This window comes from Lacerta agilis, chromosome 15 (genome assembly GCF_009819535.1).
Source record: "Lacerta agilis isolate rLacAgi1 chromosome 15, rLacAgi1.pri, whole genome shotgun sequence".
NCBI classification, from domain to species: Eukaryota; Metazoa; Chordata; class Lepidosauria; order Squamata; family Lacertidae; genus Lacerta; species Lacerta agilis.
This window is the reverse complement of record NC_046326.1, coordinates 12831401-12845833: the sequence shown is the minus strand read 5'-3', so window position 1 is coordinate 12845833 and position 14433 is coordinate 12831401. Positions and strand designations below refer to the sequence as shown.

General features: G+C 44.1%; 1 protein-coding gene across 1 annotated transcript; it reads right to left on the bottom strand.

Annotated features, from left to right (window-relative positions):
- Positions 1 to 1445: 1445 nt before the first annotated feature.
- On the bottom strand, positions 1446 to 8555 carry LOC117060305 (pulmonary surfactant-associated protein C-like). The gene is made up of 6 exons (XM_033172520.1): positions 8508 to 8555; positions 7188 to 7325; positions 5784 to 5921; positions 4459 to 4575; positions 2600 to 2716; positions 1446 to 1542 (listed from the first exon to the last, which is right to left on the bottom strand). The coding sequence occupies exons 1-6, from the start codon at positions 8553 to 8555 to the stop codon at positions 1462 to 1464; spliced, it is 639 nt and encodes a 212-aa protein (XP_033028411.1). The 3' UTR covers positions 1446 to 1461.
- Between the last annotated feature and the right edge of the window lie 5878 nt (positions 8556 to 14433).

The following is a 14433-nucleotide window of genomic DNA, read 5'->3' as shown; positions in this document are numbered from 1 at the left end:
GGAGGGACAGGGCCGTCTCGTCATAGGGGCTGGGTGGCGCGGTGCACCAGGGCGCCATCCCCCCAGGGGCGCCCCCGCGAGCCCGCCCCGGGCGCCCCCTCCCCAACCCGCGCCCTGGGCGGGTGGGCGCTCGCGCACCGGCGGGCAAGTTGCAAGCCGGCTGCCCTCCGGAGCCCCAGCTGGAGCGCTGGGAAGGGCGCGCAAAGCCCCGCACCGCTCCAGCGCCACGCCCCTCACCCCCCGCTCGCCCACCTCCCTCCCGCGCTGGCCGCCCCTCGGGGGATGAGGGGCGTGGCGCTGAAGCGGCGCGGGGCTTTGCGCGCCCTTCCCAGCGCTCCAGCTGGGGCTCTGGAGGGCAGCCGGCTTGCAGCGCCACGCCCCTCATCCCCCGCTCGCCCCCTCTCCCAAGGGGCGGCCAGCGCGGGAGGGAGGTGGGCGGAGAGGCGGCCCGCTGGGGGCGCCGAGGGATCGTCGCACCAGGGCGGCCGATCCCCTTAAGACGGCCCTGAGGAGGGAGCAAGCTTGTTTTTTCCTGCTCCAGAGACTTAGACTTCACCCAACAGCTTCATGTTATAAGAAAGGAGAATCTGCCTAAACATCAGGAAGAATTTTCTGGCAGAGCTGTTTGACAGTGGAACAGATTCCCTAGGAGGATGGTGAACTTGGAGGCTTTTAAGCAGAGGTTTGATGGCCATCTGTCATGGAAGCTTTAGTTGAGATTCCGGCTTTGTAGGCAGGGGCGTAGCAAGGTAAATTGGTACCCGGGGGCAAAAAAAAATTGTCCCCCCCCCCAAGGCATGGGAAGGTCAGGTGGTACCTGGTGCGGAAAATTTCTTGTCAAACCCCCCCCATTGATACCCCCCCTACAAAAATGGTTTTACATTATTTCATATTTTCTTACAAAGGAATAATAACAAGTAATAATAATAATAAACTTTTATTTATATCCCACCCTCCCCGGCCGAAGTCGACCTCAGGGTGGCTGACATCAGATACATAACATTGGTATAAAATCAAACAATAATTAAATTACCTCCTAAAAACATCTCAAAATCAAATTAAAGTCTAATTAGATGGCTTTCCACAGGGTTGGGGTTGGGAACAGTAAGTGTTCTCTGAACTGAAATTTCAGCCTTCATGACATAGGAAAACAGCCAAGTGAACAGCTATTTTGGAGGAGGGTCAAGATATTAACTGATATGCATGAAATTTCATATATAGCTATATAAACCCTAGTATAGTAAGATAAGACCTCCAGAGCAGGCATTTTCAAAACAAAAAATAAAATAACAAAACAAAAATTGTTCCTTGATAATTTGTCACCCCCTCCATTATGGAACATGGGGCGACCCGCCCCCCCTTGCTACGCCCCTGTTTGTAGGGGATTGGACTAGATGACTCTTGGGGTCCCTTCCAACTCTACAATTCTATGTTTCTATATATGGTCAGACTAGCACTTTGTCACAGTAACAGTATTAAGCAGAGATTAAGAATCAGAAGCCCTCCACACAGCAATCCACTTCTTTGTGCTTTGTGGTTGTTCTGGAAAAGAAGAAGAAGAAGAAGAATTTACCGGAGTGAGGAGTTGACTCCCATTTCTCATTAATAGGGCAAATGCCATCTACAGATGAAATGTAAGATTAAAGTGGCACTTGATACACAAAGCCATGGAAAAGAGGAGCCAGGGCAGTCAAGTGAAATTTCATCTGGATGGGTGGGCCTACTGAAGTTACATATAGTCAACAAATGCATGCTTCTTATCCTTTGAGTGGATTGTGTACACAGCCCTAAATGCACCATACATTTAAAGAAGTAATATACCACCTTAAATACTCATGGCTTTCCCAAATGATTTATGGGAACTGTAGTTGGTTAGGGGTACTGAGAGTTGTTAGGAGACCCTTATTCCCTTCATTGAGCTACAATTTCCTGAGTGGTTTAACCATCAGTCCATTTCTCCATCTAGTCCAGGGGTAGGCGAGTAGTCCAGATATTATGGACAACAGCTCCCAACATCCCAAATTCTTGGCTGTACTGGCTGAGGTGTATGGGAGTTATACTCCAGAATATCTGGAGGGCATCAGATTGCCTGTCCATTATCCTGTTGTTGTTGTTGTTGTTGTTGTTGTTGTTGTTGTTGTTGTTGTTGTTGTTGTTGTTGTTGTTTACAGTAGCCAACTAGATGCTTCTTGGAAACCCAAAAGCAGGACAAGATGCCAATAGGCCTCTCCTATGGGGTTGGGGGAGAGCCAGCCCTACCATCAATTAGAGTGAGGTTTTGGTTGTCACGAAAGGGCAGAAAACTTAGTTATTTAGTTCTTTATTTTAGCCTAATTTATTTTCTCCCACACCCCATCTCTTCTTACCTATTCATATATAATTAAAAATAAATTAACAAATTAATGATAATATTTTATACATATATACCCACATATGCTTACATGTATAGTTGTTCATACTGAAATAATCCTTACTTTTGATATTATTTCATTGTCACTTGGGTTCGTGTGACTTTGTCTTTTCTTACTTACTGGGGGAATGACACTATGATCTTTTCAGTGAATGTATGATCCCCCCCCCCCAAAATGCAGTATTTTACCTCAGCCCAGTACACAGGGACATCACTGCAGAGAATATTCACTGTGGTTCCTAGAATTGTGCGATCTGCCAGTTCTCCTTGCTTGAAGCTGTAGGACACGTGGCCATCTCCTGAGCCCTTGTAGGAAACAAGGTGAAATTTAGTATATGGGTAGTGCAGATTTTCACTTAGATGTCAAGGTGTCAATGCACTGGCTCCTTGGTTTTGAGGAATGCTCACAGTGGTGCAGCTAATTTTAGACCTTGGATTTAGTGGTCTTATCCCCCCACCCACGGTGTAGACAGTACTGTAATTTATTTTGCGAAGCATACAATTAACATTTCTCTTCTCCTCCCGCCACCCAATGCCTGCTATTCCAGCTTTACAACTTCTTCTACATTCCTAAAAAGTTAGTGCAAAAACCCCGCAAACAAATCTGAGGGTTTTTTTTATTAAAAAAAATACAATACTTTGAGCACCTGCAGTTTCATAATTTCAACTCACGTAAATTATAGCACCAGCACAAGCACAGGAATAAAATGGGGTTTGCTTCTCCTGGCCTGATGCTTAAAGGCACATTTAGCAACGTTTCATTGTGGTAAACGACTGTGTGTGTGTGTGTGTGTGTGTAAACATAAGAAAACGAGCACCTGCAATTATGCCCATGCCTACCAGGCCATCTCCTGTGCTTTTTAAAATAAGAAGAAAAGAAGACTGCTGTAGTGAACAGTGCCAGGAGGACAGCTGATGATGGGAGGCCTGTTTGCTGCTGCCCCCATTATCTGCCACTCTCTGGGTTACCAGACCCTCCAAATGTCCCTATTTTACAGGGCCAGTCCTGGATTTACAGAAGCCATCCCAGTTCTGATCCCAGAATGTCCTGCTTTTTCCTTAAAGGTAAAGGGTAAAGGGACCCCCTGACCATTAGGTCCAGTCGCGGATGACTCTGGGATTGCGGCGCTCATCTCGCTTTATTGGCCGAAGGAACCGGCGTACAGCTTCTGGGTGATGTGGCCAGCATGACAAAGCCGCTTCTGGCGAACCAGAGCATCTCACGGAAATGCCGTTTACCTTCCTACCAGAACGGTACCTATTTATCTACTTGCACTTTGATGTGCTTTCGAACTGCTAGGTTGGCAGGAGCTAGGACTGAACAATGGCAGCTCACCCTGTGGAGGGGATTCGAACCGCCAACCTTCTAATCGGCAAGCCCTAGGCTCTGTGGTTTAACCCACAGCGCCGCCTGCTTCCGCTTTATCCTTAGGACATCCCTATTTTCATTGGAGAAATGTTGCAGGGTATGGAGTTAGGTGATCCCTGAGCCAAGGAGATAAGTAACTACCTTTAGGGGGCATCTAAAGGCAGCCCTGTATAGGGAAGTTTTTAAAAAAATGTTTAGTGTTTCATTATAGTTTTATATATGTTGGAACCTGCCCAGAGTGGCTGGGGCAACCCAGCCAGGTGGGTGGGGTATAAATAATAAAAGAATTATTATTATGGAATAGGACATCCTGATTTTCACTGCAGAAATTTTGGAGGGTATGGGCTTCTGCCTCAACGTCTAATCCAGGCATAGGCAAACTCAGCCCTCCAGATGTTTTGGGACTACAACTCCCATCATCCCTGACTACTGGTCCTGTTAGTTAAGGATGATGGGAGTTGTAGTCCCAAAACATCTGGAGGGCTGAGTTTGCCTATGCCTGGTCTAATCCTAGCTGCCCTACTGAAGCAGTCAGTTAAGGTTTCTGGTACACAGCACAATCTACATGAAATATAAGGAAAAAATGGAAAGATGATGCTCTCTGCTACCACAAACTCTCAACTGAAGTATTATTTAATAAGTGTTGGGGAGAGATTCTCCACACCCCATATCTTCTTACTTGTTCATCAACGTGCTCTATTCCTTGGGTGATTTCATGTAGGCTGGGCACATCAACTGAATCCATTGCCACCACTGAGCATTGTTTTCTGTCCTGAATTCGGAAGCCGATCAGTCGCTAGGAACAAAGCAGGAAGCAGAGAAGATTTTGGGATAAATTAAGGAATGCCCTCCTCCAAGTGTGCAGCTGGTGCTGAGCTTTAAACAAGGGGTGGGAGGCAAGTTCCTTGCTAGAGATTATTAGGAAATGGTTTGGAAAGAAAAAAACTGCTAATATCATAATACTATTATACAAGTCTATTGCTTGTTGCAGTGATAGAGAAGGGGGGGGGGGCAGAGGGACTGTTGTCCCAGGCACAAAATTTAGCATAAAAAAATCAAAAGAAAAATAAACCACTTTGAGGTTGTTGTTTTTCTTAAAAAAACCCACACACAATCAAGTGGTGTCAAGAGGTTTTAAAATTTCATGAAACAAATAATAATAATAATAATAATAATAATAATAATAATAATAATAATAATAATAAACAGCCACTGGCCCTATCCCCTCTCTCTGCTGGGAAGAAACTTCCCCACCACCATCGCTGCCCAGACCTGATAGGAACCATGGGTTGGCAAAGTTTTCCAAATTGTGCGTCACAACACATTAGTGTGTCGGCTTCAGTGTGTCTGGTTTGTTAGTAAAACTGAATTACTATGTCCCAAAATGATGCATGTCTAAAAAGTGTGTCACCAACATAAAAAGTTTGGAAAGCTCGAGTAGGGAGAGCCCCGGCCACTGGCAATCCACGCTACACCCCCAGCTTATTGTAAACCACAACCTCCGGTTTGTAATTAATGTAAGGTTGCCATATGTCCAGAATTTCCTGGACATGTGTCCGGGTTTGGTTTTTTGTTTTTGGAAAATCAGAAAAATGTCCTGGATTTATAGCTCAACAACTTTGAGTTTCCATAAAAAATAACTTTTGTGTCCTGAATTTTACTTCTAGAAATATGGCAACCCTAAATTAACACCAAGCCACTATTCTTTGAAAGCAAAACTAAACTCAGCAGAAGTCCTCCTCCTGGGAGGAGGAAAATGGAAGAGGCAGCATGTGAGCTCAAGGCTTTGTTTGGACTCAGAAGCTCATCTACATACTTCTAAACCAAGCTTTAGTGTCCCATGTGTACTGGGCTGTGAATTAAGAAAGGCACCGTGGGTTCCCGGTGTAATGTTGCAGAAGATCCTGTAGGGACAGAACTCCAAGACTATTCAGTTCAACCACCTGAGATGGTAAAATGTCTTAGAACGTTTTGATGTCCGCCTAGAATATATTTGACACTTACGTGTTTATAGTCGTAGACAACAGTTGCTGAAGTCGTATTGCTCTGGATATGAAAAGCAGCAACACTTTCCTGGTTGTTCACCATCACAGTTTGCTCAACCACTTCGCCATCTCCTGTACTACTAATGGTTTTAATTATCTACAAAGGAGACAAGTTTCAACAGGGAAATGCATTTTCTGTGGTACTTTGCATGGTTGATCTCGAAGCACAAATCTGAAGCATTTTAGCTGGTGCTACAGAGTCATATCAAAATAAAGGAGACATGGCAAGAGGGTGTGATCCTGCTACCCACCCAATGCATTTAATAAACACACAAGCACTTTTCAGATGATTAATATGTGTGTAGCAGTGATGGATTAAATTTTAATCACTAAATAAATGCCGAATTGGCTATCATAGAGAAGGGAAGTTGTCTGTTCTCATAATTGCTCCTGTCTCTGTGTACATTAATGAGGTCCAATTAAATTCCTTAACAATGATGTAAGTAAGCATATTTATTATAGAGAGACTTGATTTTGGTGTTACTATTTCCACCTTCAAATAACTTGTGGAGGGAAGAATCATACTAGTCCTTCCAGTGTCCCTGTGTGCATAGGCAAAGGTTCTCACCACTTATGCTGCTAGAGATCATTTAGTTGGAGGACCTGGGATTTAGAACTTTGGGCAAATCCTAAACTAAACAAAGTCCCAAATAACCCGATAGACCAGAGAATATGGAACCTGTGTCCCTCCACATGTTGTTGGACTACATTTCCCATCAACCTTGACCCTTGGCTATGATGACTGGGGCTGATGGGAGCTGGAATCCAACAACATCTGGAGAGTCACAGCTTCCCCACCCTTGGTCTAAGGAGATAATGGGTTGTATCCTGCTAAATTTTTCTCAGATTGGATCCATTGAAATTAATGAACCTAAGTTAGTCATGTTCATTAATTTCAAGGGATCTACTTGGAGTGGGATCAGCACTGGATACAACCCAATGTATGTGAGAACACTTTGAGCACTCCAAAACACTTTATGAAATGGTAACATGATGATATCCCAATGGAAACCCCATATTGAGAGGATATATACCTCTGAATCTCAAATACCATCAACAAAAGTCGGTTGACTTCATGTCCTCCTTCTCATCCAAAATCAGACTGGCAGGGTTCATCAGCACCAATGCTGGCCCTGCTCCTCACCCTATGGAATGAGTGGCTGGTCTGCAAGCCAATGTTTAAATTTCCTATAATCTGTCAGAGTGATTCTCCCTTGGACACTGTGAGGAATTTCAAATGATGACCAGTTGCTTAGCCACTGCTGTGGCCAGTGGTCAGTCAACATAGGAAGGCACTTCACCCAGTGTGGCACAGCCTTACTCTTTTGAATGACACCAGCTTTCTTTTCAATCATCTACTCACCTTTTCGGTGTGTTGCTGCGTCATGTAAACTCCAATGAGAATTGCTCCAATAATGATAGTGGCCAGAAGCACCAGGATGACAGAGATGAGGATCATTTCCTTCCTGTCCTTAGGCACTCTGGGTATAAACCTGAGGGTCTGGGAAAGAGAGCCAGGGGCTTAGCTGGGAAAGGTCAGACCGTTACTCTCTCCACCCACAGATTCCCATCCATATGGCACTTTCTGAGACAATGAGCTGCAACACAGTTTAAGCAGGACAGTTGTGGGAGTGCCTTATTTCAAGTAAAGGCTTTTCATGAGGAAGGTTATATTTTAATACTAAAAAAAGAACCCTTTATTGAAATACGAATCAGGTAACAAGTCTAGAGAAGGCAGAAATCATTGTTTTAATTTCTGTGCCTACCTTAGAATGGTAGGATTTGCAGGATTGTGCCTTGCACATAATTAAAACTTAATATTTTGGGATAATTGGTGAGTAATTTTAGATCGTTCCCAAGGGGCCATAGGATACACCAGAGCTCCTTTTGCAGTCTTGGAGATTGAGACTAGCAGTGGCTTTTCAGGTTTTCAGGCAGGATTTCCCCCCAGCCCTAACAGGGGACACCAGGGAATTGACCCCAGGACCTTTTGCCCAACCACTGAGCTTTCTCCTGTGCTCCTCAGGGAAGCAAGCTAGTTTAAGAGGGTGCAGACTAGACTACATAGGACACAGGTGGCGCTGTGATCTAAACCACTGAGCCTCTTGGGCTTGCTGATCGGAAGGTTGGCGGTTCAAATATCTGTGATGGAGTGAGCTCTCGTTGTTCTGTCCCAGCTTCTGCCAACCTAGCAGTTTGAAAGCATACCAGTGCAAGTAGATAAATAGGTACCACTGTGGCGGGAAGGTAATTGGCGTTTCTGTGCGCTCTGGTTTCCGTCACGGTGTTCTGTGGTGCCAGAAGCGGTTTAGTCATGCTGGCCACATGACCAGGAAAGCTGTCTGTGGACAAACGCCGGCTCCCTCGGCCTGAAAGTGAGATGAGCACCACAACCCCATAGTTGCCTTTGACTGGACTTAACCATCCAGGGGTCCTTTACCTTTTACCTTTACCTTTTTACATAGGACACACAGCGCTGTCATCTTCATGGCTACCCCTCATCCGCAACCTGAAGCTGGTGCCTCATCCTGCCTAATGATATGACAGACCGTACTTGGCATTCTGTGTCAGCATCTGTCAGTCTTGCTACTGAGTTACTATCAAAATGAGTTCTCTTGCACACGCCAAATACCATTTTCTGCCAAATAGGTTCCCACCTCCAAAAAAAATCTACAGTACTTACTATGGGTTCTGATGACATGTTGACCTGACAGCCGACTTTGGAGTCCATCTCTGCTGCGATGTCAGATGAAAACTACCGTAGCCAGTTCACTTTTATAGGAAGATCTATGGGCAGGATGAGGTCAAAGGTTCCTGACAAACTCGGTCATGGGGAATATGATCACCAGTAATTGCATTTGACCTGGCATTTGACCTCCTTTAGCTGAAGGGGGAGAGAGCTTTAGAAAGCACAGCAATGCGCCCCTCCCCCCAAAAAACTAGAATTTTCACATTTTTAACAGCGACTTAGCAACTGATTACCCAACATATTGAAGTTCTGATCCGCAAGCCCTAGGCTCTGTGGTTTAACCTTAATGGGCTAGAAAGACGTATCCAAAGAAGTTTGATATGAACTGAGTAGCCATGGATGGGGAGAGGCAGATGACAGTTGTCTTTGAAAACTAAAAATTGGAAGCCCAGAACTGCCTTCTCTGTGAGCATGTGCAGGCCTGTTACAGCTTCGCTGGGAATTGAAGGGGTTAGCGAGGGAAGGCAGGTAGGACACTGACCCACCAGCAGCCACCCCCCTCCCCAAAGACCTCTCATTCTTTCCTTCCTTCCCACAAGTTCCATCAGCCCTTCACTTCCACCAAAGAAATCATGGGAACTGTACTTCTAGGAAACAGCTAGCAATCCCTAAGAGGATGTTCACTGAAGACATATACCCAGAACAAACTTAGTTGGTTTCTAAGGTGCTACTGAACAATTTTTATTTATTTATTTCGACTGCATCAGACCAACATAGCTACCTACCTGAATCTAGAATGTTCACTGTCACTTTTAGGTTTCAGTACAGTCTCATGCCCTCCAGAACTGCAAGTCCTATCAGCCCCAACCAGCACAGCTGGAGGGTGACAGGTTGGTGAAGGCTGGCAGCAGTCAGCGTATTGGGCACCTAAGGGAATGTTATAGAATTTTGAGGTCTCAAATATAGAGTAAATATTCATAAATGCACACATATCTAAATATATGAACCATGTGTCTGAAAAAGTATGGGAGAGTAATCCTGAAGTCATTTTGACTCTCCCAAATTGACCTCAGTACTGTATATTTCTCTGCAAGAAGGGAGGAAATGGAGAAAGTCTTCCCATTGTCTTTTTGCTTGCAAATCCCATCTTGAGAAGACTCCCTAGAAAAGACCCTGATGTTGGGAAAGATGGAGGGCACAAGGAGAAGGGGACGACAGAGGATGAGATGGTTGGACAGTGTTCTCGAAGCTACTAACATGAGTTTGGCCAAACTGCGAGAAGCAGTGAAGGATAGGCGTGCCTGGCGTGCTCTGGTCCATGGGGTCACGAAGAGTCAGACACGACTGAACGACTGAACAACAACAACAAAAGGGTGAGCCTGTGACCTCGAATAAAGTATTAACCACCACAAAAATGTTTTTAGGAGGCACTGAAATGCATGCCACCTTCAGCAACTTGGAGGAAAGGAATTATTGGGAATTATTGGGACAGAACTACCTAAATTGTACATAAATTTATTTATGTATGCTACCACAGCAGCAGGAATGCTGCTTGCCCAAAAGTGGAAAGAAGCAGAAGTCCCAGCAAAGGAAGAATGGATATGTGTTTTTAACTCTAATTACAATACGAAAACTTATGGAATATGCAGAAACGGCGAAATGGAAGATATCAAGATAACAAGCTTTTTTAAATAAAAGGATGGAAATGGTTTATTGAATATTTACAGATAAATTGCAAATGGATAAAAAACATTGGCAGGATCATTGTAATAATCTGCAGTTTCATAAGAGCATATATTTAGATAATTAAATGAACAAATTAAATTGGATATGCAGAAGATATTAAAAAATAAATTTAAGGAGCTGCAGAGAGAGGGGGAAGGAAGTCAAGCTTTGAAATGTTAAAATGATTGTAAAATTAATGAAATGTATAAACCTGAAAAGTATAAATAAAAATTTAAAAACAAAACAAAACATTGAGCGGCCCTGGCCACTTTCCCACAAAGATCAAAGGGGCCAGAGACATGCCTGGCCCCTAGAGTTGATGCATCACACCTGTTTCAGCCCTTGGCAGACCCTGCCCATGTGACAGGAAGACTGTGACCATGTTGCTGTTTTCCCTTGCTCCCCCGCAATACGCATATCTGCTAAAATACTGGGAAACAAGAGGAAGTGGCAATGGTTATCTTATCAGGTGGCCAGTTTAGCAGCTTTTATAGACCTAGTTATTGGGAAAATCTACCTGTATACACAACTGATAACCATATGTTTATGATGCTGAGTGCAACCAGAAAGTCTTCCAGGTGGAACTGTAAAATGTCAGCCTTACAAATGGAAATTGCTACCTGCATACAAAACCGACAAGGGTACATTTTTTTGATGCTGCACCGGAGGCTACAGACCTCCATTTTCCGCATCCTTGCTGTCACATGGAAGAAGACATTCTGCGCATATATCTGTCTACTCCTGTAGATAGCTATTTTATTGGACACCTTTATATACAGGCTCCCCCCCCCATTTGCATGAGGGTAGTTTTCCAGGTGATTGTGCATGTCACCAGGATGTGCGTAAGCTTGCCCTGCCCCGTTCTGCCCTGCCCCATGCTGAAAACGGCACCCCTCCAACATTTCTCTGACGAAAATAAAGATGTCCCATTCCATAATGATAATTTTACTATTTATACCCCACACATCTCATTGGGTTGCTTCAGACAGTTCAGGGGTTGGATAACTCCATGGCCTCCAACATTTCTCCATTGAGAATAGGGACATCCTAAGGGAAAGCGGGACATTCTGGGAGGCAATCAGAAACCGGGACAGCTTCTCTAAATCAGGGATGTCCCTGGAAAATAGGGACACTTGGAGGGTCTGAAACTGTGCACACATCTGTGGTTGCACACATGCCAATCACACACAAATATAAGAAAAGCAATTCAAATAATTATCCACCACTTTTCGGTAGTCACACACACCCTCCTGGCAGATGTCAAAGAGTTAAATGACTATATAACCTTTTGTAGACATCTGAAGGCAGCCCTGATTTGGGAAACTTTTAATGTTTGCTGTGTGTGTGTTTTCTCTTTCACTCTATATTTTCGTTGGAAGCCTCCCAGAGTGGCTGAGACAATCCAGTGAGATGGGCAGGGTATAAGAAATAAATTGTTTTTGCTGTTAGATTTATTGCTCTATGTCTCACAAAAGCATATTATGTTAGCAAATGGTTTTATTGTATGTTTTAATAATAAATAAATAAATAAATAATTTTATTTGTATCCCACACTCCAAAGCCGGGCTCAGAGCGGCTTACATCATATAAATAAGACAATATGCACAATACAATATGCAATATGCAAATAAAATAACATTCAACATTCATTAAAATAATATAGAATAATATTTTGTATATTAAATGGTATAGTTCAGTTATGGAGAAGTGATAGGAAACTTGAGCACAGCCTTATTGTAATATTGTACATTGTTCCTGATGTTATAAGAATCCTAAGGTCCCAAATATAAAATAAATGTTCATAAATGTACAAGGCAAACACATACATAAGTATATAAACCACGTGTCTGAAATAGCACAGGAGAGCAATCCTGAAGTCATTTTTGACTCTCCCAAATTGACCTCTTCAAGAAAGAAGGAAATGGAGAAAGCCTTCCCTTTGTATTTTTGCTTACAAATACTGTCTTGAGACAGGAGTGCCTGGCGTGCTCTGGTCCATGGGGTCACGAAGAGTCGGACACAACTAAACGACTAAACAACAACAACACTGTCTTAAGGGTGTACAGTTGTACATCTGGTTAAGTACTTAATTCGTTCTGGAGGTCTGTTCTTAACCTGAAACTGTTCTTAACCTGAAACTGTTCTTAACCTGAAACACTACTTTAGCTAATGGGGGTCTCCCGCTGCTGCTGCGCCACCGGAGCATGATTTCTGTTCTTAACCTGAAGCGTTATTTCTGGGTTAGCGGAGTTTGTAACCTAAAGCGTATGTAACCTGAAGCGTATGTAACCCGAGGTACCACTGTATTTGCGTATGAATAGGGTGAGCCTGTGACCTGGGACTCAGAAACTGAAGTATTTGCCATCACAAAAGAATGGCCAGGTTGCCCAGGTAAAGCAACCAGTGACCATTAACAGATATCCTAGCAAACAGGATTTCTGCTGTAGACCACCTCCTTCTGTAATGTATGCATGATGTTTTGGGGGGTGGTCTTGGTCTACAGCAGGCTTCCTCAACCTCGGCCCTCCAGACATTTTTGACCTACAACTCCCATGATCCCTAGCTAGCAGCACCAGTGGTCAGGGATGATGGGAATTGTAGTCTCAAAACATCTGGAGGGCCGAGGTTGAGGAACCCTGGTCTACAGGGTGGGCAATTTCAAAAGTCTATATACAGGCTTGTGCACCATTGTTCTGGGTTCCTCCTGCCTCCTGCATATGGTGAGTGACGACCCTGTTGCAACAGCTTTAATAAAGATCAGGCTTACTAGCTGCTTTGCTTCTCAATATTCTCTGGCTGGCCTCTGTTATTTTCTCCTACCAACAGGGAACCTACTAAAGGACTCTGTACGGGCTCTTGGATACCCCATAAGGGAAAAGGAGCAGGTTTTTTTTTATATAACACTGACTTCCTCATTATATAACAGTGACATTCCTCAGTACCATTCCTCAGTAAAATTCTGCTCTTCCTTTCACAGTGTTACCCCCAAATTGGACCCTGTCATACCCTTCCCAGCCCAAGCTCAGCATGTAGGAGCAAGAGGAAACTTTAATTCTATTCACTGCTCACCCACACGCCCCTGTGTTATGGTGTTCCAGGCTCTGGGCTTCCAATACTGTTATGTACTGAGTTGAATAGGATCCAAAATGCAGCAGTCTGATTGGTCCTAGAACAATAGGATTCAGAATGCAGCAGTCTGATTGGTCCTAGAACAATAGGATCCAGAATGCAGCAGTCTGATTGGTCCGCAGGAGCCACCCAATCCAGCTCCAGGTGGAAGTGAATCCGCAAACTGATTGGCCTACAGGAGTATCCCAGAATTAGCCAATCACGTGGGGCTTATTGTCTAAATAATGTATATAAAGCAGACGTTTTGGGGGAACTTCCATTCCTCGCTACTATGAGCTGAATAAAGAGCATGAAATTCACTCTTGACTCCGAGTATATTTCAAATACCTTAAGCAATCTCTTAACAACTGTCATTCTCTTGCTAACCTATAAATTCTGATGTCACTTGATAGCTTATCCAGCCCCAGAGGCACCATTCGCCTGGGGAGTTTGTAGCCAGGGCTGCTGCAACAAACAGCTGTGCAAGCCTTTGGGAGGCAGAGGCATGAGAGGGCATCAGAGAAGGGAAAGAAGTAAAGAGGGACAGAGGGCAGTGTTGCCCGCAGTACCCTATCATTCAAGGCACCCCAGGGTGCCATGGCACACTGGTTGAAAACCACTGGCTTAGCCAAATATGAGACATGGTGAGAATAAACCAAACTTTATTGTTACAATAAAAGCTGAATGTACCGGGCACTTATATGATGGTCTTAATAAGAGTGGCTGGATATTTATATTTTTGTTCCTATCTTATCCTGTCCTGCCTAATCTACCCATTACTCTGCAGCACCCACACCAGAGAGGAACAGAAGGGCACGGGCGCTGCATGACAAAACAACAGGTTTATATCAATACTGAAAGATACTCGGAGTCCAGTGTGACTTTCATGCTCTTTATTCAGCTCATAGTAGTGAGGAATGTAGTTTCCCCAAAACGTTTGCTTTATATACACTATTTACACAATGGGCCCCACGTGATTGGCTAATTCCGGGATACTCCTGTATGCCAATCAGAGTGCGGATTCACTTCCACCTGGAGCTGGATTGGGTGGCTCCTGCAGACCAATCAGACTGCTGCAATCTCAATC

Excerpts from the sequence above, each read along its gene's own strand:
- LOC117060305 (XM_033172520.1), bottom strand. The coding sequence starts at position 8,555 with ATGGACTCCAAAGTCGGCTGTCAGGTCAACATGTCATCAGAACCCATA. Across the intron at positions 5,922-7,187 it reads CGCAGCAACACACCGAAAAG|ATAATTAAAACCATTAGTAG; the intron begins GTGAGTAGATGA and ends TCTCCTTTGTAG. Across the intron at positions 2,717-4,458 it reads TAGAGCACGTTGATGAACAA|GGCTCAGGAGATGGCCACGT; the intron begins GTAAGAAGATAT and ends GTTTCCTACAAG.